The sequence below is a fragment of the Tenrec ecaudatus genome, chromosome 11 (genome assembly GCF_050624435.1).
Source record: "Tenrec ecaudatus isolate mTenEca1 chromosome 11, mTenEca1.hap1, whole genome shotgun sequence".
Taxonomy (NCBI): domain Eukaryota; kingdom Metazoa; phylum Chordata; class Mammalia; order Afrosoricida; family Tenrecidae; genus Tenrec; species Tenrec ecaudatus.
In genome coordinates, this window is record NC_134540.1 from 18,127,874 (window position 1) to 18,151,082 (window position 23,209).

Genomic DNA, 23,209 nt, shown 5'->3' on the forward strand with positions numbered 1-23,209 from the left:
GCACAAAGGACTATTCACCGGATAAGGAACCTTATTTTAGCATCACTGTTCTTAACTTGGATTCATGGAGCCCTGGTAGTGTAGTGGGCTGTGAGTTGGGCTGCTCTCTACAAGGTCAGTGCCTTGTACCTTACGTATATTCACATATATTGTTTTTTTCTATACATATAATCACCATTATAATTAATACATAAACTTCTATCACCACCCCAAATGCACTCCCTCATGTTACTTCTTTTTATTGACATCCACAAATCTCTTTAACTCTCTTCTCCATCTCTCTGGGCTAAGAATGCTTTTTGCATATATCACTGCTGCTATGTGATTTCATTTTACACTTTTATAGATCTGCATGTTTGAAATCATACACTGGGGGTTAACTAGTTAGATCTTAGAGTACTTGCCATAATATTTTAAAAATTTAAGTAAAGAAAACCCCAAATCTCTGAAGCCTCTTCAGTTCTAAAATACTCTAATACTGCCATTAACTTAATTCCCACTCATAGTAAACCTGTAGAGCAGGTATAACTGCCCCTGTGAGTTTCTGTGACTTTATTTTTTAAGTTTCATTGAGACATCCATATCACACAATTTTCAGTAGTGCAATAGTATCAAGAGTTGCATAATCATCACCACAATCAATTCTAGGATACTTTCTTCTTTCTTGTACTCTTTGTTATTAGCTCCCATTTCCCCCAAACTCTCCTTCCATGCCCTTAAGAAACCACAAATCAGTTTTTGTCTATAGATTTACAAATCTAGAATTACATATACCGAAAAAAACATACCAAAAAAAATCAAAGCTAACTGTGTTAGTCTGGGTAGACTAGAGAAACAAATTCATAGAAACTCATGTGGATATAAGAAAGAGGTCTATATACAAGAGCAATTGAATTTTGAGAAAACATTCCAGCCAAGTTCGGTCCAAGTCCATAAGTCTGATTTTAGCCCAGATGTCAGATACCATATATGAAGTCCTCTTCAGACTTACAAAACACATGCAATGGTGCCAAGTGCAGGATGATCACAGCCAGTGGGTTGGAAGTCTTGTGGATCCAGTGGTGGTTTAAGCATCTCAGCGCTGGCAGGGGTCTCCATGTGGCTCCTCCAGTTCCCAGGGAACAGGATCTAGTCAATAGAGCACCTCTCACTGAGCAGAGAGAGAAAGTGTCTCCCGCCTCCAAAAGGAAATACAGGAGTTCCAGAATCCTCAGGAGAAGGCCATGCCCACACAGAGGCCTCATTATATCTTGGTTATATCTTGATTGACAGGCCACACTCTACCCCTTCACCAGTAATCCTCTCAAATTGACACCAGATTATGTAACTACCACACTAACAATAACAAAAGAGAAAAATGCCAGTTGAAAAACAGAATATTAAAAACTAGAACAGCTTCCGGTCCCTGGCATTCCGGGAGCTGCAGGCATCGGTGCAGACATGGCCAAATCCAAGAACCACACCACGCACAACCAATCCTGGAAATGGCACAGAAACGGCATCAAAAAACCCCGGTCACAACGATACGAATCTCTTAAGGGGGTGGACCCCAAGTTCCTGAGGAACATGCGCTTCCCCAAGAAGCACAACAAGAAGGGCCTGAAGAAAATGCAGGCCAACAACGCCAAGGCTGCGGCTGCTCGCGCTGAGGCCATCAAGGATCTTGTGAAGCCCACAGAGGTCAAGGCCAAGATCCCAATGGGCGTCAACCACAAGCTCAGCCAACTGGCCTACATTGCCCACCCAAAGCTTGGCAAGCGGGCTCGGGCACGTATTGCCAAGGGTCTGAGGCTCTGCCGGCCTAAGGCCAAGGCACAAAGCAAGGCTGATGCTCCAGCCAAGGCCCCTGCCCCAGCTCAAGCTCCCAAAGGCCCCCAGGCTCCCACAAAGTAGAGTTCTCTGTGAGGGCAAGAGGGACTGGTGTGAGCCCTGGGCTGCTGCCTGCATGGCGCTGGTGTCTTCTTGTGCTGTTTGTTGTACAAATAAACCCACGTGGTGCTGTTAAAACAAAAACAAAAACTAGAACAAATTTAAAATGGGTCAAAAGGAAGATCAAATGTGTTAGATTTTAACATAACTAAATCGGTGTGGTAGTTACACAGTCTGGTGTCAATTTGAGACTTAAGAGTGAAGGGGTGGAGTTTAGTCTGTCAATCAGGTCGCAGCTTGACCTCATTTGGAGGCCCTAAGGAGATAAAGAGCTCACTGGAGGTGGGACACCCGCTCATTCCCTGAGAGACATTACTGACGAAGAGCCTGAAAGAGCTGCGCTGCTGCAGCCAGAGCCCTGGGAGCTGGAGGAGCCATGGGGAGACCCGCCCCAGTACTGAGATGCTTCCACCACCCCTGGATCCACAAGACTTTCCACCCACTGGCCTGTGATCTTCCTGCATTCAGCATCGTTGCATGGCTGTGTAAGTCTAAAGAGGAATTTATGGACTAGTATTGGACATATGGGCTAATATTGGACTTATGGACTTGATCTGGACTGGGCTGGGCTGTTTCCTTAATGTACAATTACTCTTGATATAAAGCTCTTTCCTATACACATGAGTGTCTATGAATTTGTTTCTCTAGTCTACCCAGACTAACACAATCTGCCACAGTCCACTTTCCAATGCACTCTGTATGAGAGCAAGTCTGTCCACATCCCTGGTCTGTGTTCAGAGGGACTTCACTGGTGGCTTACTCCACATGAATTTCCTCTTCACTTAAAAATTCTTTTAAATGATACAATTTTAAGTGGGCCAAAAGGGGGGTCAAATCAGATGTTACAATTTAAACGGACTATATTTACTATAATCATCTCTACAATACTTTGATAAAAAGGCTATTTACATCCTTCAACTATGGTCAGATCTGGGGATTCTGCAAATGAATTTTGGGCTTCCACAGTCATCTATAGCCTTTTACAAATCAAGTGTTCACAACTTGAACCTTGATACCATTCCCCCCTTCAGCTTTGTAGTAGATTATTTACAAACCTTAGATCACACTGACTGGTGCACTTCTGTATTGACTTAGTTGATGTTTCACTTAGATGGCTGCTTGGTCGAAGATAAGCCTGGAAGACTCCAGATACTTTTTTTGATAGCTGGGAAGTACTTACTTTATATTTTGCTGTGGCACCCTTATATTCAATGATTTCTTCATGAGGGTGAGTACCAAGCAGGGTCATGTCATAAGGACCAATTGTTCTTAGATTTGGGGCTAGAATTAAGTGTGAGCCCATACAGTTCACCTTAGAGACATCATTGCCGTTTTATGTTAGAATTATCAATCATCTCCACGGGCATGTCATTCTATTATAGTGTCATTAATGTAGCCACTGGTAAAGAATTTCAAACACAGATGAGTAAAGTTTATACAAATGTAGCTTTGCCACAAACTGTAATACATGAATTATTGATGATAGTATAACTCTCTATAGGAGTAGGAAGCCACCTCTTTATCCTGCAGATTGGCTGGTGGTTTTGAACCATTGACCTGGCTGTTAGCAACCCAGCATGTTACCACTTTGCCACCAGGGCTCCTGCTGTTGTTAGAAGGGAACATGGCATTGGACCCGTTTCCTAATTCATATGATGCATTCACTGTGCCGGGGCTGCTTGTGCCAACAATGTGGTTTCTGCTGAATGAATCTTCTGTGAGTCTGGAATTTAGGTAGCTGCTGTGCAGATGATGGCTACAGGACCAGCCCTTGCTAACATTGTGAGCTGATCCGCTAATGAGTCCCCCGGGAGACCCACGGCTCACATGTTATATTCTGTCTTTCTCTGATGAGAAAGCAGCATGCTCAATGTGTCGCTTAAAAAAATTTTCCCCTTAATTTTTTTATTGTGCATTAGGTGAACGAGTATAGAATGGACCATGGTTTTTCATTCAACAATTTAGATGTTTTGATTCAACTCATTCGTTGCAATCCCTCCAATGTAACACCGCTCATCCCATCTCCTCGCTGGCTTTCCTGGTTCCCTTCCTCTCCCTTTCCTGACCCCTGAGATTTGTCCTCGAGGAAGTATTGCCCTTTTAGAGTGCCATTCTTAAAATGGACTCGCTTCTTGGACTCCAAAAGAGTTGAGTAGAAATTGGTACTTTTATTTATGCGTCTTTAAAACTGGTCTACTCTGTAGACGATGTGCTGAACATAATACTTGTTTTTTTAAATTGTTTTATTAGGGGCTCATAAGCTCTTTTCACAATCCATACATACATCAATTGTGTAAAGCACATCTGTACATTCATTGCCCTCATCATTCGCAAAACATCTGATCTCGACCTAAGTCCCTGGCATCAGGTCCTCATTTTTCCCCTCCCTCCTTGCTCCCCCCTCCCTCATGAACCCTTGATAATTTATAAATAATTATTTTGTCATATCTTGCACTGTTTGACATCCCCCCCCACACACACACTTTTCTGTTGTGCATCCTCCAGGGAGGAGGTCACATGTAGATCCTTGTAATCGGTTTCCCCTCTCTCCACCCTCCCTCCACCCTCCCAGTATCACCACTTACGCCATTGGTCCTGAAGGGATCATCCATCCTGGATTCCCTGTGTTTCCAGTTCCTGTTTGTACCAGTGTACACCCTCTGGTCTAGCCAGATTTGCAAGGCAGAATTGGGATCATGATAGTGGGGGAGGGGGAAGCATTTAGGAACAAGAGAAAAGTTGTATGTTTCATCATTGCTACACTGCACCCTGACTGGCTCGTCTCATCCCCAAGAACCTTCTGTAAGGGGATGTCCAGTGACCTACAAATGGGCTTTGGGTCTCCACTCCGCACTCCCCCCCTCATTCAATATGATATGATTGTTTGTTCTTTGATGCCTGATACCTGATCTCATCGACACCTCATGATCACACAGGCTGGTGTGCTTCTTCTCTGTGGGATTTGTTGCTTCTGAGCTAGATGGATGATGCTTGTTTACCTTCAACCCTTTAAGACCCCAGACACTATCTCTTTTGATAGTCGGGCACCATCAGCTTTCTTTTGATAGTTGGGCACCACATTTGCTTATGCACCCATTTGTCTTCAGTGATCGTATCAGGGAGGTAAGCACACAATGATAGGATTTTTTGTTCTTTGATGCCTGATAACTGATCCTTTGGCACCTTGTGAACACACAGGCTGGTGTGCTTCTTCCATGTGGGCTTTGTTGCTTCTGAGTTAAATGGCCACTTATTTACCTTAAAATCTTTAAGACCCCAGATGCTATATCTTTATAAATCTAGTCTTTTCAATGGTTATTGAGACTTGCTTTTATGGCTCTTTATATGATTAGTTTTTATGTTTGGTGAGATTAAAAAAAACTTTGATTACTCTGTGTTATTATTAGATCAGACATGTTGTTTGTATTTAAATCATATAGGTTATCTTAGATTTTCTTGAAATCAATTACTAGAAGAGAAATGTAGAAAGCTTCTCAGTGTTAAAGTAGATTTATCTACTTCTTACAATTCAGTATTAGGTGCATATACATTTAGAATTGTTTTAGCTACCTAGCGATTTGAACCTTTCATTATATAGTGACTTTTGTTATTTTTAGTAATGTGTTTGAATTCTATTTTCCCTAATATTCACATTTATTTGTCAGACCTTTTTGTTCCACCTATAGTTTTCTCATCTTTATATGTTCGACTTTTCTGTATCTTACGTCTTATAGTAAGTATATAACTGAGGAAATATATATTTAATGCCTCTTCTGAAATCACCAAACGCACAAGCCATTAAAAATAAGGATAAAACTGACTTCATTAAAATGAATTTTTCCCTTCAGAAGATACCATTAATAAAATGAAAATATTGTGAGAACATTTATTAAGCATGTATCTGATATATGCATAAAGGACTAGATAGAGGATTGAGATCAGAACATAAAACGTAATGAGGGAATTGTGTGTACGGTATTGCCTCGATCTCCCCTGAGCACTGTTTTCTTCATAGCAATTTTTTCTATTTTCATTTTATTTCAGAGCATCGTGGGCCACAAAAAATTACCTCGGGGGCCGCATGTGGCCCGTGGGCCACCAGTTTGACACCCCTGGTTAAGAGCATGGCTTCTCCAGGCACACCACCTTTCCGCCTGCAGTCCACTTTTCATCTCCGCTTAATAAATAGGGAAACAGAGGCAGGGAAAACCAGGTAATAGTCCCAGGCCACATCTGGTAACCGGTAGGATTTGAACTCACTGAACCCAAAATTCTTTGCTGTCAAGTTGAGTGAGCTCTGACCCACAACAACACTGCAGGACAGCAAGAGCTGCCCCACGGGGGTTCCAAGGTTGTCCATGTTCAGGGACGCAGACCGCCACGTCTTTCTTCTGAGGAGCAGTAGGTAAATTCCAGCTAAGTGCTTAACCTGTGTGCCACCAGAGCATATTTGAAATCATAGGGCCATACTGTGTAAATTCAGTAGCCCTCTTCCACGGCAAGACTTGGAAATAAGCCTGGGCCTAAACTGTCTGTTGGCACAGCAGATGAGACCCTTTTCCCACTGTCAGCAAATATGCACACAGGCTTGGGTTCTTGTCAAGCTGTGAGTTTGTGAGGCTCATAAATCCTCCGGAAAAAATGAACTTTATGAGAAGAAAGCACAGGTGACTTGAATTGCAGCCGTTTAGCTGCTTAAAACGTCATTTTCTTTGTGTTTCTTGACTCTGTTTGACCTGGAACTGTCTTGAGAAAGAGCGTGCCCTGATGGCAAAGTGGTCATGTCTTGAGCTGTGACGTGCAAAGTCATCCGTCTGAAACCCCCAGCTGCTGCTTGAGAGAAAGATGGGGCTTTCTGCTCCCGTCAAGAGTTAATCTCAGAAGTCCACAGGGAGTAGTTCTCCCCTGTCCTGTATGGGTGTTAGGAGTGGGCATCGACACGAAGGCACCGAGTTGCGTTTTGGTTGTGAGAAATCTCCAGGACTAAATGATTCTTTGCAGAAAACGGTAATGGAGGTGACCATATATGACCTCTGGCTTCCCGATTGCCATGAGGCAGGGATCAGACACACCCCCTATGGGTCATCCTTTACCTAGAGACCAGCCTTTCGCCCACAGCACTCTGTTCCTCTGCTGGATTGGATAAGGTATTGCAATGGCTATAAAACTTACAGACACCACTTAGAATGAAGGGAGTTTATTAAGGACATTAATAAGTTACCACACATCAGCAAATAGTAAGCACACAGTAATTGGTCCACAGCAGCACTTTTCCTCAGTCTCTCAGCCATATGGTCCCTTGGCCTTTGCTTGCATGGACCAGGAACCCGCCCACCTATCATTCTGTCCCAATGTTCCTAATCTCAGGATAGATAGATGAGGAGGTACAGCCTAGCCTCAGCGCTGTTCCTCAAAGCCTCTGTGTCACCGTGTCTGATATATCTGGTCTCAGCCGTCACAGAGATCTTGGATGTGCTCTTCCAAATGGTCTTGGGATTTCCCATTTTGTCCCCATGGCTCATGTAGGTGGAGGAATGGCTTTGGTGGAGGCGCAGTTTGTCTTTTAGCCAAGCACAAGCCCAAGGAAAACAAAGGATGCCGTCGTCCATCCCACTAGTCTCAAAGATGCCCTAAAGGAAACAAAGGGTGTGGCCTAGTTCATACCCTGACTGAGATCAGGAATTCACCCACCTCAGTCCTATAATGCAGAACTCCCTCCAAACTGGGAGCATAGCTACAGGCATGGAGTACAGAATTGTATCTGATGAGGAATTAAGGCTAATAAGGCCATATTAATTGGCTGTATCATATATATGCATACACGATCCAGTTTGATTTCAGGCCTCTCTTCAACTTACTTCATTGAACTCTGGGTAGGCCGACCAAACAGCTGACCCTTGGTCTATAAAGCAATTGTGGAATCGCCCAAATGCAAAGTGATTTAGACTTTGGTTGCCTTCAGGACAGATTACAGGATGGGCTTAGATGCATGCTGGCTAGATTGCGAAGCCGCCTGCGGTAGAAAGGGGCTTTTTAAAAGTGTGGTTAATGTTGAGCAGTCTTCTAGGTCTTCTAGTTTTTCTACGATCCTTAGAAGGTCTTCCACTTTGTTGAAGGGCAGTACCCCAGAGGCATTGGCTTTGAATTTCTCTTGCAAGTCCTCCTGGCTCAGCGGCTTCCTCCAGTGACCGTAGAAGGTATCAGCTCGCTCTGTAAAGGAGGCTCCGTTACTGAGCGTGACGCTCACCTCGCAGTAGAGGTTATTAAAGTTTGGCAGGTTGTCCGGAGGGTATTCCAGCACCACCTTCCTGAGCAGCTGTCTCACCTGTGGCCTGTTGATCTGGGATCTGTGGAACGATGGGACAGAGACACCTCCATCGAGCAGTGTGGCGCAGGCAATGTACTGGAAGGAGTGGCGGGCTTCGTGCTCTGAGTCTGGGAAGGGCCTGTTCACATACTGGACATCTGGAATGCGGAGCACAATTCTCTGGATATGGTCGACAGGAAGCGGGGCTCTGTCTGCGGCAAGGTGACGTCTTACAGAGGCAGCAGCGTCTGCCACCCAGTGGGTCGCCAAGTGTGCAGGGAAACGCTTGAAGGCCACGTCCTGTTGGTCCAGCAGCCACGTGTAGGCATCTAGGTTGGGAAGGACCTTGGGGGAGTAGTTGGTGTAGAAGGCCCCAAACCCTGCCTTCATGTCCAACGTCTGCTTGTTTGCTTGGAGACCCAGCAGTGCCAGGAAAGCAGCTTCGACCCCATGCCTGGCAGCATTGCCAATGTGGAGGGGCTTGGTCTGCGTGGCAGCATTTGCGAGCGGTGACCCGGCATAGGAAACGGAGATTGCCAGGGCCTCTTGGCACTTAGCCAAGCTGAGCCCTAAAAACTTGGATGCAGCAGCAGCACTACCCAGAGTTCCTACCACCGAGGGCGGGTGGAATCTGAAAAGCAGAGAAACAGAGTCGGAGATTTACAAACTTAATCAGCCACGACGCAGTCAGTGTCACGGTCAGGAGCCCAGCGTCTGTAGCCACAGTGCCTGACCTCAGTGAGTTTCAGCTCTGCCATTCTTTAACCAGTAGTCACTGAGTTGATTTCAACTCATGGCAACCCCAAGTGTGTCAGAGCAGAACTGTCCTTACAGGGGTGTCCTTGGCTGAGTTTTCAAAAGTTGATCACCAGGCCTTTCTTTCAAGAGCCTCTGGGTATAGTTGAACACCTAGCCTTTGGGCTAGTAGGCAAGCCTGGTCACCATCTATGTCACCCACAGGATCTTCCCTATTTTTTTTCTGAATTATGTGCATTTGGGTACGTTATTCACGTTCTTCCTGCCTGATTTTCTCTTACATAAAATGTGATAATCTACCTAATAGGGCTTTAAAAGGATTAAAATGAATTCACCCATTACCTTGGCCTGACATCCAGTAAGTACTTGATAAGTGATCATCAAATTGGCACCAGGGAGGCAAAAATTGTTGGCAGTTGCTGAAGGCTCAAGTAAATATCTAAAATATGTGAACTTTGTAAAAACTACAAAAACGCACCCAGTAGCGCAGCCTCCTTTCCCGCAGGCCGGGCTAAGTGACAGACTCAAAATTAGGTTGAGCGATCTCTATGAAGCTGTCATCTTTGGACCATTTTTGACTTATGGGATGTGCAAATAGGGTCAGGAAATTCTGGATGTTCTCACGTACCTGAAGGGCCCTAGAGAATGTCAGTCGATTCTGCTTTGGGGATGGGATACCGGAATGATAAGAGTCACCCTGGGAACTTACTGATTTCTTTTTCTCTCTTAAAAAAATCATTTTATTTGGGGCTCATACAACTCTTATCACCATCCATCCATCCATCCATCCATCCATCCATCCATCCATCCATCCATCCATCCATCCATCCATCCGTGTGTCAAGCACATTTGACATTTGCTGCCATCATCATTTTAAAAACATTTTCTTTCTACTTGAGCCCCTGGTATCAACTCCTCATTTTCTTCCCTCCCTCCCCCCACTCCCTCCCTCATGAACCCTTGATAATTCATAAATTACTATTATTTTTTCATGTCTTGCATTGACTGATATCTCCCTTTACCCACTTTTCTGTTGTCTATTCCCCTAGGAGAGGATTCTAGGCAGATCATTTTGATCGGTTCCTCCTTTATTCCCCACCCCCTACCTTCTCCTTACCCTCCTGGTATGGCTACTCTCAATATTGGTCCTTAGGGGTTTATCTGTCCTGGATTCCCTGTGTTGCAAGCTCTTATCTGAACCCATGTACATGCTCTGGTCTAGCCAGATTTGTAAGGTAGAATTGGGGTCATGATATTGGGGGTAGGGAGGAGGAAGCATGAAAGAACTAGAGGAAGGCTGTATGTTTCATTGTTGCTACACTGCACCCTGACTGGCCCATCTCCTCTCTGTGACCCTCTTGTAAGGGCATGTAGAATTGCCTACAAATTGGCTTTGTGTTTCCACTCCGCACCTGTTCTCCTGCTCCCCATCCACATTGACATGATTTTTTGTTCTGGGTCTTTGATGCCTGATACCTGATCCAATTGACACCTCAGGCTGGTGTGCTTCTTCCATGTGGACTTTGTTGCTTCTCAGCTAGATGGCTGCTTGTTTATCTTCAAGCCTTTAAGAGGTTCCTGATTTCTTGATGGAGCCCTGGTGGCATAGCTAGCTACACACTGAACTTCTAACTACAGGGTCTGGTTCAAACCCACCAGCTGTCCTGCTGGAAAAAGATGAGAGACTGTCTACCCTGTAAAGTTAGAAAGTCTCAGGCACCCACAGCGGCTGTTCTACTCTGTCCTTTAAGGAGTCCACTCATGATGACAGTGAGGTTGGGTCCTACGTTCACTGTCTACGCCCAAAGGAAATGACTCATTAGCACTTCGGAAGTTATGCCTTTGCATATGAACATAGGACATGAGATGTGCCAACACTACTGTTAGTATCCCCAACTTAGCCAACCTCTAAGCCAGGGTTGGGAAACCCCTGGCTTGTGAAAGCATCAAAACCACATGCTTCATCAAAGAGATGTCACTCCAACCTTCACACTCCCTGATATCGAATGAGTGTGGCCTCATAGCGACCCTGAAGGACAAGGTAGAACAGCCCCTGCGAGATTCTGACACTGGAACTCTGTGGGAGTAGGAACCCCGTCTTTCTCCCTCAGAGGTACTGGTGGTTTCGTACTGCTGACATTGCAGATCGAAGCCCAACGGGTAACTACTATGCCTTCAGGGTGCCTAACCATCACATTGGTGGGGAGTTAATGAAATGTTCAGCCAGTATGGCCTGAGGATGATGCTATAAACATCCAAATATTTTCTACCCTTAGCAGGAAAAAGGTTTCCCCACCCCTGCTCTAAGCAACCGCGCTCAGAGGGTTTCACTTTTGTTAGGACAGATTCTCTCCGTACCTCTTTGGGATATTGTTGGCTTCCTTGGAGAAGTGCATCAAGCGCCCTTGGACTTCCACGCCAATGTTGAAAGCCAGCAGCAGGTCCAGGCCAGAGAACTTTGGACTTTGAGGCAGGGCTTCAGCCAGAGCGGTGAGCACAGGAAGGACCGCTCCGGAAGGGTGGGTGGCCGGGTGCCACGTGTCATCAAAGTCCATGGAGTGAATCTGCACAAGCCAACAAACACAACGGAACCAACGTGTGCTTTCCTGACGTCATGGCTCGCGCACCAGTAAGGGTTCAGCTAACTGAAAGCTGAGTATTCTTCTTAACAGAGAGGAAGCCTTGCACCCACCAGCTGAAACACAGCACGGGTGTGAGGCTGGTGCAGCACCGCCAACCTTTCCTTCTCGTTCCGTGTCAGTGGGGGTGCTCGGAGTCGGAACCACCTCAAGGGCACCTAATGAGCTTAGCAATGACCTCACGGATGGGAAGGGTTGGGATCCGACTCTGAAAAGGGATGGGCATTAGCGTTTAGTCCCATGACTAGTCACTGGGCCCGATCGCCCCTCTGCTGGGAGGTGAGCAAGACCTGGGAAGATCTTGGACTTGAACCTTGCTCATGGGTTAGAGCACGCTCAGCCCCAGCCCCAGAGAAGGGGTGAAGCGGTAGTGCTTAAGCCGCCTCTGACTCCTGGCGCCCATGAGTCGTGTCTGAGAGGAGCAGAACCCCATAGGATTTTCATTGTCTCCTTTCGAAATTAGATCGCCAGATTTTTCTCCTCTGCGGAGCCCCGGGATGGACTCGAATCTCTAACTTCGCAGTGTGCAGCAAATATGTTAACGGTTCACCCCACCCAGGGACTGCAAAAACATGTCACCCACCGAAAAACACAGCTGGGAAATTAGGTGGCCACTCCTGCTCCCTCGCTCACTAGAAATCGCTTGCTCTAAAACGTTAATCCCCTTTATTCCACATGGCTCTTGTGAGTTCACACCAGGCTATATGTTTTTGCCACTTTTCATCTGGAAGTTATTCCAAACTGATGGGGAATTTGTAAAAATAGGACAGAAAACTTGAACCCAGGCTAGCCCTTGAGCTGTTTTGGGGCTCTAAAATCATGATTTGGGGCTCTAAAGATTTAGTTCCTCTTTCATCAAAGCCAGTTATTTTCTGTAGAAAGAGAATGTTTGGATCCTGATTGTGGTAGCAATTGTACCATTCTCCTCAAAGTGCTTGAAATATAGAATGATAATGATATATGTATTAAATATCAATTCATAAAATATTTTTAAAAGCCAGTTATTTTCCCCTTTTATGAAATAGCTAGTTGTAACTAGAAGTTTATTTTAAAGTAGATTTTGATGTCTAGTCAATGTGGCTGGTATGTTTTCCCTCGGATTATTGGGCGTTGACTTCTGGATTCACCCTTGCGTTCGACTCTGAATATTCTGAGCTCTTGTCCTCAGAATCAGGATAATCTCAGAAACCCCAACGTGCTCATGGCCAAGTTGCATTTTATAGGCTGTCGCCAACAGAGAAAAGCAGAGCAAGCTTCCATCAGGGGAGGAACACTGCTTTTTGGTTCTGAAACTGTAGCCATCTTACGGGCTATTCAAAACTATAGTCATCTTATGACCATTAAAATATATGGACTATCAAATCGAAGGTTCACATTTCTAATGAATGAATGAATCCAACATTGCTAGATAGTACCTCTTACTGTGACAGTAGCCACCTACAGGAGAAGGAAGTACTGTGAGAATTGAGAAAATTATCCGAGTATCGAGTTGTCCGTCTAGCCAGCCACCCACCCATCCATCACTCACCCATCCATATCCACTATTTAGACTGGTATATCCTAGGAGTGTTTTTTCATCTAAAAGTTTCCAACTTTTTTCCTTCACAATTTTTTTTGAAAAGCATGAATTCTCTGAAGGAACATGAAAGCTCAAATGACCACGTATGAGGGACAGCAGGCCACTTCACCTCTCTGAACTAAAGTGATCTGTAAGACCTGGCAGTTGGGTTGTTCCTGCGAGATTTCCTAGCTCTAAAAGTACTGTCACCACAAAACCATCCACCCGTTAAAAAGACACGTAGACATCCTTACAGCCACTCCATTGACAAAAGCAGCCAAGGCTGGGGGGAGCCTGAAGTCGGGCTGGCCCCAAACTGTGCTGGAGATGTTGGAAGTGTAGATCTAGAAAAAAAGAAAGAAAGAAATGACATAGTGGTGAACACAACATGCCAGGTTGCAACTTCAAGAACGGGGATTCACCCCAGCCCTTCCTGAAGAAACCCCTGAATTAGAGTCAAGCCCTGATGGAGTTTTCCCTTCCCGCCAGAGCAGTGGTTCTTCACCTGCCTCACGCCACGACCCTTTAATGCAGTTCCTCATGTGGTGGTGAACCCCCAACCATAAAATTATTTTCATTGCTACTTCATCACTGTCATTTTGCTACTGTTATGAATCAGGTGACCCCTGTGAAAGGGCCATTCCACCCCCAAAGGGGTCGCGACCCACAGGTTGAGAACCACTGTGATAGAGGAATCTGCAACTCTGCCGGGGAAGGAAGAGAACACACTTTTGCTCAATCCTGGGTCTTGATTCAGCAGTTCTACAAGGGGATAGAATCTGAATGTTTACATTTCTGACTTTTCTGGGAAGTGGTAGAGGAGGGGGGTGGTAGTCATAGTAACAATGATACAAACAGTCAATGCCAAGTGCATTCTCAGGAGAGGGACCCAGTACGTCTCTCCTGCGAAACCTGCTCTGCTTAGAGCACACCACCACCTCTTGTCACAGAATCTCAGAGCCTCTGCATGAACAACGGTTCTGGGGCACCCTGGTACGATTGCTTCTAAGACTCTCAGACCAAAAAAATCCCACCATCTTTAGTGATGACAATGATGAGCTATAAAACATTAATAGCCCATGGCATTAAGATAGTGGCTCCACGAAGGATGTGAACGAGTATGAAATCTAAGATCGTGAAGCATGAAACGATAGACTGCAAGGCTACAGATGCCAAAGACCATGTACCAAAGGACACGGCGAGTGGTTAGAACACGCGCACGCGCCTCGGTGCACTCCTGCGGTCGAGAGGAGTGTGTGCACCTCCCTTTTATCTCTCGAAGGGCCCCGGGGCGCCTTACCTTGCTATATTGGCTGGTTTTGTAAAACACCTCTGTACCAGTCCCCAGGAGCCCAACGCCCAGGGTGTCCAGAATCATCCTCTTGCTCCGTTGAATGACGCCATCTGTGAGGTGAGCCACCTGCAAGCCGTGGATCATTCTGGCAAAGCTTTCTGTGACAGACTTGAGAGGGAAAAGTGTCAGGAGGACAAGGCTCGGGCCATTTGGCACCTCCACACGTCCTTGCTGCGAGAGGCCATTTGGGATAAAGAGTTTTTCTCCATCGGAAGATACTGAATCGCTCCAATTCAGTCTAATTCCTAACATATGACATATACTACTCGGCATGTGTGCTATGTGAGAGGTTCAAGGGCGTCTTGTGAAATACACATTAACCACTTTTCTGCCCTTGCTCCAGCTGAGGACGCAGACTAGCAAGCAGACAGTGACCGTAGGCTCTGGCGGAGGCAAGCACAGAGGGGTGGTGGGAGGGTCCTCTCGCAAAGTAGGAAGGGGGGACACAAAGGGGACAGTGAAATTCAGACAGCTAGTAGACCCCACTTTTGGAGATGTGACAGGTATTGTGCTGTGTCGTTTAAATCTGTTAACCTCTTTCAGACTCCACCTGACTTCAACGGGCAGGTCGCACTTTGCAGATGAGAAAAACTGAGGCCAGGAAAGGTAAAAGCGCTAGGTCATCCAGCTATTAAAGTGGGGGGCCAGGCCACAGCCCCCTGTGGATCCCACTCCAGACTCGGCACACTTAGAGCAAGCACACATCCGGCCGTGTCGGCCAGGCTAGCGTGCTCATCAGAATCATGACCTCCTTGTCGAAACCGCACATTCCGGACCCCAGGTCTCCACTTGTGGAACCTCGGGAAGGGCCATACAGGCTTCTATGTTAAGACAGCAGGGCGATTCCTAATGCTCTCTAGGGCTCTCAAGTCCAAAGTGACAGCTGCTTGCCGCCCGTGGCTATTAAGCACTGGAAATGAGGCTAGTCCGAGCGGAAATGTGTCTTCAATGTAAAGGGCACACTGCACGCCGAAGACTTCCTGAAGAACACCAGAATCTGCAACGTGAGCCTTAGGTGCTGTTGAGTTACCTTTGGTGGTGACCCAGGTGACAGTAGGAGGGCCCCAAAGGCCTTAATGGGGCTCTTTAACCCAGGCAGCTCCTGGGTGGGGCGGGGGGAGAGGGGGGTTTGAACTGCTAACCTTCCAGTTAGTAGCTGAGTGCTTCACTGTTGCACCACCAGGCTTCCTAAAAACATGTGAGACAGCTTACTAATAATTTTAAAATATTGGAGACATGTTGAGATGCTGTCATTCAGGATACCAGAGGAGACAGACTTTGGTGGTGTCCAGAGGTGTGCAGGCTGGGGAAGCAATGGGCTAGACTCAAGCCTATTTGGCCTGCTGTCCCCTTTTCAAAATGTGAAAATAATTGCTTACCTCCCACCACCCCCACCTGCCCGGCAGTTAAAAACGTTGGTAATGTAGCCCGTAACCAAGAATAAAGTCGGCTCTCTGAGTTTGCAGTTCCCTGCATTGTTCCCAGTGCTGACTTTGGGAAACCCTGGGTCACCAGAGAGGAGAAAGAGGGACTGGATGGGGGTGGGCCAGTGAGGGAAGGGGTGGGCTGGGCCAGCTCCTGGGAGGTTTGATAAGTTGTTGAATGCAAAGATGATGATCTGAAATATATACCCCTGCTCACAAAGAGCTCAAAATTAATTTGATCATTTTCTTCTTTAAAAGAAAATTTTAAATTATGTGGCTTGAGAACCTCATTCTCTCTCGCAGGAGATGGCCTGGAGCCATTGATTCTGGAGCTGGCTATAAAAGCTGGGAGGGGTTGACCAGGTAAAGGTGCAGGGGACAGAGACAGAGGGCAAAGGTAGAAGTCTCAGCACAGTCAAAGGCTGTGACGCACTAAATCCAGCCAGCTGCCCTGGGGCGGCTGCACGCGGGGACAGAGGTGAGAGGGAGAATGGGTTTGCAGATCAGGTCTGAATGGCACAAGTTAGGTCCCACTGAAGGCTTCCAAGTCTTAGGGTGCTGACATGTTTCAGGAATATGAGCAGATTCATGCTTAGGAGAGATTTATAGAGACGGCGGTGTAGACGGTGGGTTGGTGTGGGGCAGATGAGGGCAGTTAAGAGGCTGTTGCCAAATCCCTGGTTCTGACCTCGCAGGATGGCAGTGCCAGTAGGAGAGGAGGTGGCCTTTGGCTCTGCAGGGCCTTGCTCTGGATTTACTGACCAGGAAGTAAGTACCCGTGGGCTGTCTCGGCAAAAACCAAGCGCGGGGTTCTGCACATTCTATCTGCAGCAGAGTGTCCGAGTCCCTTCAAGGACGAGGTCCCTCAGCGCAGAAGCAATCACCCCGCTTCCTGCATTTCCTCTTGGGGACACTGGTGCTCGTGTGGAAGTTCTGTTTCACCCTGTGCCCAGCCTTTCGCAGCAGTGGCTGCTGAGTCCGTTCCCACTCCTGCTTGAGTCTGTGGGTGTTGGCGTAGGGCCGTGCTCCATAGGACTTGTTTTTTGGGTAGAGAATGAAGTTTATCGGGGGATACCAGGGACAGGAGGGAAAAGGAGAGAGGCTACTGATGATGATAATATCACATTGTTAGCACAGCCGGTTGCTGTCATTGCTTTCCATGGGTCACATACCTCTAAATTACTTCACTGGCAAAACTTGTGTGATAGACATGTATTTAAAACATGACACCCCCTCAAATTATCGATGCTCCTATGTACAACCAAGACAGAGTCCCGTAGCATAGTGGTTACCCACTGGGCTGCTAACTGCAAGGTGGGCAGTTCGAAATCACCAGCTGGTCCTCAGGAGAAAGATTGGGTTTTCCACTCTCAGTCACAGTCTTGGGAAGTCACAGGGGTAGCTTCACCCCATCCCCCCAGGTCACCACGAGTCAGCATCTGTAGGATGCCGGTGACTCTCTAGGGGTTTTCAGTGCCTGGTCTTTTAGAAGTAAATTTCTTCCAAGGCAACCGCTCAGTTCCTGGGATTGGCAAACACTTAAGAGAGCTGAGCTATTCCTGTCCCTCATACCAATTTAAAAATATTCAAAAATATATTTTCACAAACACATGAAATCATCACTATCTGAATAATATCGATGAAACTAGGATAGTTTTACTTTACTTTTTTCTTCTTACAAAGAATTTTATTGGGGGCTCTTATAGCTGTTATGACAATCCATACATCAATTGTATTAAGCACATTTGTGCATTTGTTGCCATCATCATTCTCAAAACATTTGCCTTCTACTTGACCCCTTGGTATCAGCTTTTCTTTTTCCCCCTCCCTCCCCCAACCTCATGAACCCTGATTATAAATTATTTTCTTACCTTTACCATCCACTGTCTCCCTTCACCCACATTTCTGTTGCTCATCCCCCTGAGGGGTGTGTTATATGTCGACCATGTCCCCCTTTGTCCCCTACACTCATGGTATTGCCACTCCCATTGTCCTGATGGATGTATCTGTCCTGGGTTATGTGTGTTGAGACCTCTTAGCTGTACCAGTGTGCATGCTCTGGTCCAGCTGGATTTTGGAGGTAGAATTTTCCTTCAGAACCTCATGTCTGTACTGAAAGAGCAGTATATGGCCGGAGAGCTGCAGTTTGACCACTCGCACTGACTCGGAAGCCCCTTTCATAACTGTTAGGTTCTCCCCTGCTCTGCACAGAATGTTGCAGGCAGAAAACCACAGTTGGTGGTTTTAGCGCTGACAACTTTGCACTTAGCAGCCCAACTTGTAACCCACTGCACCCCAGGGCTGCTTTTACGAATCTTCATTTTCAGGGCTTAGCTGAGGGTGGAGGTGGGTGGGGAGGGACTAGAGGACCTGGGATCCAGGGCTGTGTTTCTAAGCTCAGGGCCAGTGAAAGGGGCATATAGCAGTAGAATCTGTAATCCAAAGTGTCTCAGCCTGGCCATCAGCTCGTCCCATAATTTAGAGTCTCTAGATTTGTCAGGTCAGCGACTATCTGCAATTTTCAAAAGGATAACCTGCTTTTTCTTTTTTTTAAAAAAAATCTGACACTGGGGAAGGAGCAAGCAGAGAGATGGTGGCTGGGAGAACAGCCCGCTGTTTCTGTCAGCTTGGACAAGAGTCACTCTGGGGTTCAAGTTGGCCTGCCAGCAGCAAGGTCAGCATTCTAAAGCCCCCCGGGGGCTTTCTACTCCCATAAAGGGTTCCAGTCTCAGAGACCCCCAGGGGCAGCTCTACACCGCCCGACAGGGTGGCTGCGAATTGGACTTGACTCGATGGCAGTGAGTTTTCTTAAATTGTTCTGAGAAATTGGAGTGAACATATTGAGGGGGAAAGGGATGGCCTGGAAGGCAGAGGAGAAAAGAGCTGGCTTTGACTATCCATCAGATGAAATACGAATTTCAAGTTCTGGCTACTGTCTTTAAGTGCATTCACCCACCCACCCTCCTCCTAGCTGATGAGTTCCTTTAGTGATGGGTTCTTTAGATCCTCTGAATTCCAGGTGCCCTGGGACATCCTGACAGGTTCTGAACACCATCCTCAGCACCAAACAGTCACTGCCCCCCCCACCCCGGCCCTGTGCACCGGAAGGCAGAAAGCATTAGCAAAACAAGCACCTGCTCAGCTGCCTGGGAGCTGTGTGCCTGCCTTTATCCCAAAGATGCCCTCTTGATCTGTTCGATGATCTCATGGCACTGACATCCCTTTGTAGTGAAATGCTAAGATCCGTGCATGAATTAGGACATCAGGTGCCGTCACTGGCTACATACTGACCCTTCTAGGTGTCTGGCGTCATACTGAGTTCTTGAGAAAACCAAGCTAATGGTCTATGGCTTCCGCCCTCCCACACCAGAGTTCAGTTATGGCGGGCCCCCAGGGCACCAGCAGACCTGGGCTCCTGGGGTGGCCCAAACTCACCTTCACTGCCATCAAGCCCGTTCCGACCCATAGCAGCCCTGAAGACAGAGTAGAACTGCCATAGGGGGTTCTGGGATTTTTAAGCTTTATTCGAGCCCACAGCCTCATTTCTCTCACATCTGGCGGGTTTGTACAGCTGACCTTGAGGTTCTCAGCTACACTCATAGCCAACTATGCCATCAGAACCAGGAGGTTAAAGTTCAGTGAATGTACAGATCCCCCTGCTAGCCGCCTCTTTGCAAACCACTGCTGAAAGCCCAGGGGGCGGTGGGAGAACCCGAGATCAGGAGAACAGTGGTTAAAGCTGTTTCTGAAGCAGACACGCAGGGGACTCAAAAGGAGAGGACAGCTGGCCAAATTGAGAAAAGTGAAAGTAAGAGAGAAGACCAACGCAAAGAAGTTACACGAAATGCAACGGTACCTTGAGTGACATGTTGTAAGGTGGCGGGTTTCCTCGGCAGTGAATGGGAGCAGGAATCCGTTTGCTCTGTGGGTGCATATATACCTTCAGCTCCTCTCAACCCCACTCTCTTTCACTTTGTGTTTCTAACTTTAGAATTTCCACCATTTCGACACCTCCCAACTCACTCATTCCAACTTCCTCACTTGTTTAACTCATCAATAGATACCGAATGAGATTAGAATTTAAAATAACTGGTCATGTGCTTTCTTGCAGGAGAAAATACTTTGATGGCAAAATTGGGACTACATCTCATGCCTAGAGGGTAGGCATTGAATTAAAAAAATTCTTTGGTTAGTCCACTTCTAGAAATATCTACACATTCATACACACATGTATATGTATCTATATATAATGGACACTTCTGGCATATGTAAAAGTGTTAGCTAAAAATTGATCACAATCTTGTTTATTGTTAGGTGCCATCCAATTGGTTCCAAGCCGTAGCGACCCTATGCAGAGAGAGCGAAACGCTGCCCGGTCCTGGGCCACCCTCACAGTTGTTGCTGTGCTTGAGCACATGGTTGCAGCCACAGTGCCAGTCCATCTCATTGAGGGCCTTCCTCTTCTTTGCTGCCCCTCTGCCAAGCATGATGTCCTTCTCCAGGACGGGCCTCTCCTGACAACATGTCCAAAGGATGTGAGACAGAGTCTCGCCGTCCTCGCCACTAAAGAACACTCTGGACATCTTCCAAGACAGACAATCAAATGTCCCCAAACAGTGATTTGCTAAATACAATATGGCATTTATACTCTTTAGGGTACATTTCCATTTCCCCTTTCATTTCACTCATTATTTGGGAACAGATGTGTCAACCAGAAACTTAAAGTAGCCTGAAATGAGGAGCTTTAAGAGGCCTTGGGTGTTAACCACCCGTCTTCCCCGTCTGCTGCTTTGTTTGGTCCTGAGCTGCTCTTCCTCTATGTGGCGATCCCTGGCCACCCCTCCTCCACCTCTACTGCCTGGGCTCCCGCTTTCACTTTTATTGCTAGAGCCTGCATCAACCAAGGAGCCCTTGTGGCATAGTGGTTATGAGTTGGGCTGATAACTGCAAGGCCAGTTGTTTGAAACCACCAGTCCCTCTATGGGAGAAAGACTGGACTTTCTACAGCCCAGAGGTTTAGTCTCGTAAACTCATGGGGGCAGTTCTACCCTGACCTATGGGGGTCGCTATGACTTGGATTGACTCCATGGCAATGTGTTTAGCTTGGTTGCATCAACTAAGACTGTCCAGGCCTCTTTACTTGGCTGGCTTGTTCTGACCTGTGTTGTCCTGAGTCACTGCCACTTTCCTTGGGCTGCTTCGCCACCATCACTACCATCCATTGTCAAGTCAATTCTGACTCATGCTGGCCTCATATTTGTCAGAGTTGAGCTGTCCTCCATGGGATTTTCAGCCAATGATTTGTCAGTAGATTCCCAGGATTTTTTTTCTGACGTGACTATGAATGGATTTGACTTTCAGCCCTTTCGGTTATCAGCTGAATGTATTAACTATTTGCATTATTCAGGGGCTCCTGGGACTGCTTAGTCCTCACCAACTGGTTTGTACTTATATATAAAAACTCCAAACCAAACCAATGGGCATCAAGCTGATCCTGACTTAGCCACCTTATAGGACAGAGTAGAACTGCTCCTTGGGGCTTCTGAGACGGAATCTTTGTGGGAGCAGCCACACCTGTGCAGCAGTTGGGGGGCTTGAACTGCTGACCTTGCAGTTGGCAACAGTTACTATGATCAGGGCTCCCTTATACTTATTACATCCAAGCACTGCTATCAAGTCGATTTCGTCTCTGAGCAACACTGTATGGGCCTTCTGAAGTTTAAATCTTTATAGCTCCAGATAACCTCCTTTTCTGAGGAGTTTGAACTGCTGGCTGAGGTCAATGAAGAGTCCCTGCCAGCGTGCCTTAGAGCGTGTGTACAAATTGGTTACTCATGTCAAAAATTTACAAGTGTTACATTATGAAAACATGAATTCTCTTACCCGTAATTCTAAAGGTGACCTTGTTAAGTGTTAAAAATCTATGCATTCTAAGGAAACGATCTTTTCGCTGTGCTATAAATGAACCTTTAGAAATAGCTATGTTACCAGACGCATGAAGCCAGAAGGGCTAGTTTCATTATTCATTAATTTACACTTAAAACTCAGAACACAGTAAACCTCCGATTTTTTTGAGATTAATGGAAATGTCCTGTTTACAAAACTCTAGGAGTCCTGTGATGGTAACTTCTTGTAATTGTTGTAGCTATGTTATATGAATGGCAGCCAATCAGAAATTTCGTTCACAAGTTCCTGCAAGACCAACAACTTATTACTCATCTCAACAACATAAGCTTCAACTATGCATGGAAACCTTACTAAATGCAATACAAAGGAATCCAATAGAATATGGTTCGGAGGAGACAGTAAAGCTCAATATCATCAGAACAAGGCCAGGGGCTAATTACAGAAGAGGCCATCAGTTGTTCATGTGAAAGTTTAAGTTGAAGCTGAAAGACATGAAAGCAAGTTCTTGAAAGCCAAAGTATGGCCTTGACTATATCCCATTTGAATTTATTTTTTGGAAGTCAGCATTTTATTTATTTAAAAATGGTTATATTGACACATAATTCACATAGAATTCAATAATTCAGTCCTATTAAAAGTTAAACATTCACCACCACAATCAATTTTAGACTGTTTTCTTTTTCCTTGTCCTCATTTTTGTTAGCTCTCCCATTTCCCTCTAACCCTCCCCTGCCATGCCACTGGGTAATTATTAATCCAGTTATTGTGTCGATATATGCACCTGTCTGGATTTCACATATAGAAACTCATAAAACTAGAAACAACAACAACAACACCACCAATGGTGACAAAATACAAGAGTAAAACTTCAATAGTATAGAAATCAGAACATATTAAAAATGGAAACAACTTTAAAATGGGTCACATGGGAGATCAACCCATTTGAATTTATATTCAAATCTTAATAGATTTGAAGCATTGAACTGAAGATCAAATGAATTGTGAGATGACATCAAAGACTTGGTACAAGTGCATGAAGAAAGTAAAATATCATTAAAAAGACAGGAATGAAAGAAAAGACCAAAATAGATGTCAGAAATGTCACTGAAACTTGCTCTTAAATGCAGAGTAGCTAAAGCTAGAGGAAGAAATAAAGTTAAAAAGTTGAAGAAATGGTTTCAAAAGGGTAGCTCAAATATTGTCATGGAAAACCAAGATGAATGAACACACTTGGCATTTCCAAAATTACTGAAGAAAAGTTCAAGCCTAGAGCTGTAAAAGTGTAGAAGTCTATGGGCAGAGCATTGAACACTGCAGCAAACACCTAAAGGACAT

At 45.9% G+C, this 23,209-nt stretch overlaps 1 protein-coding gene across 1 annotated transcript; it reads right to left on the reverse strand.

The window, feature by feature from the left end:
* Positions 1-7,179: 7,179 nt before the first annotated feature.
* Positions 7,180-14,795, reverse strand: ACOD1 (aconitate decarboxylase 1). The gene is made up of 4 exons (XM_075563566.1): positions 14,490-14,795; positions 13,444-13,533; positions 11,351-11,556; positions 7,180-8,867 (listed from the first exon to the last, which is right to left on the reverse strand). Exons 1-4 carry the CDS (start codon positions 14,793-14,795, stop codon positions 7,898-7,900), a joined length of 1,572 nt encoding a protein of 523 aa, XP_075419681.1. The 3' UTR covers positions 7,180-7,897.
* Positions 14,796-23,209: the final 8,414 nt, after the last annotated feature.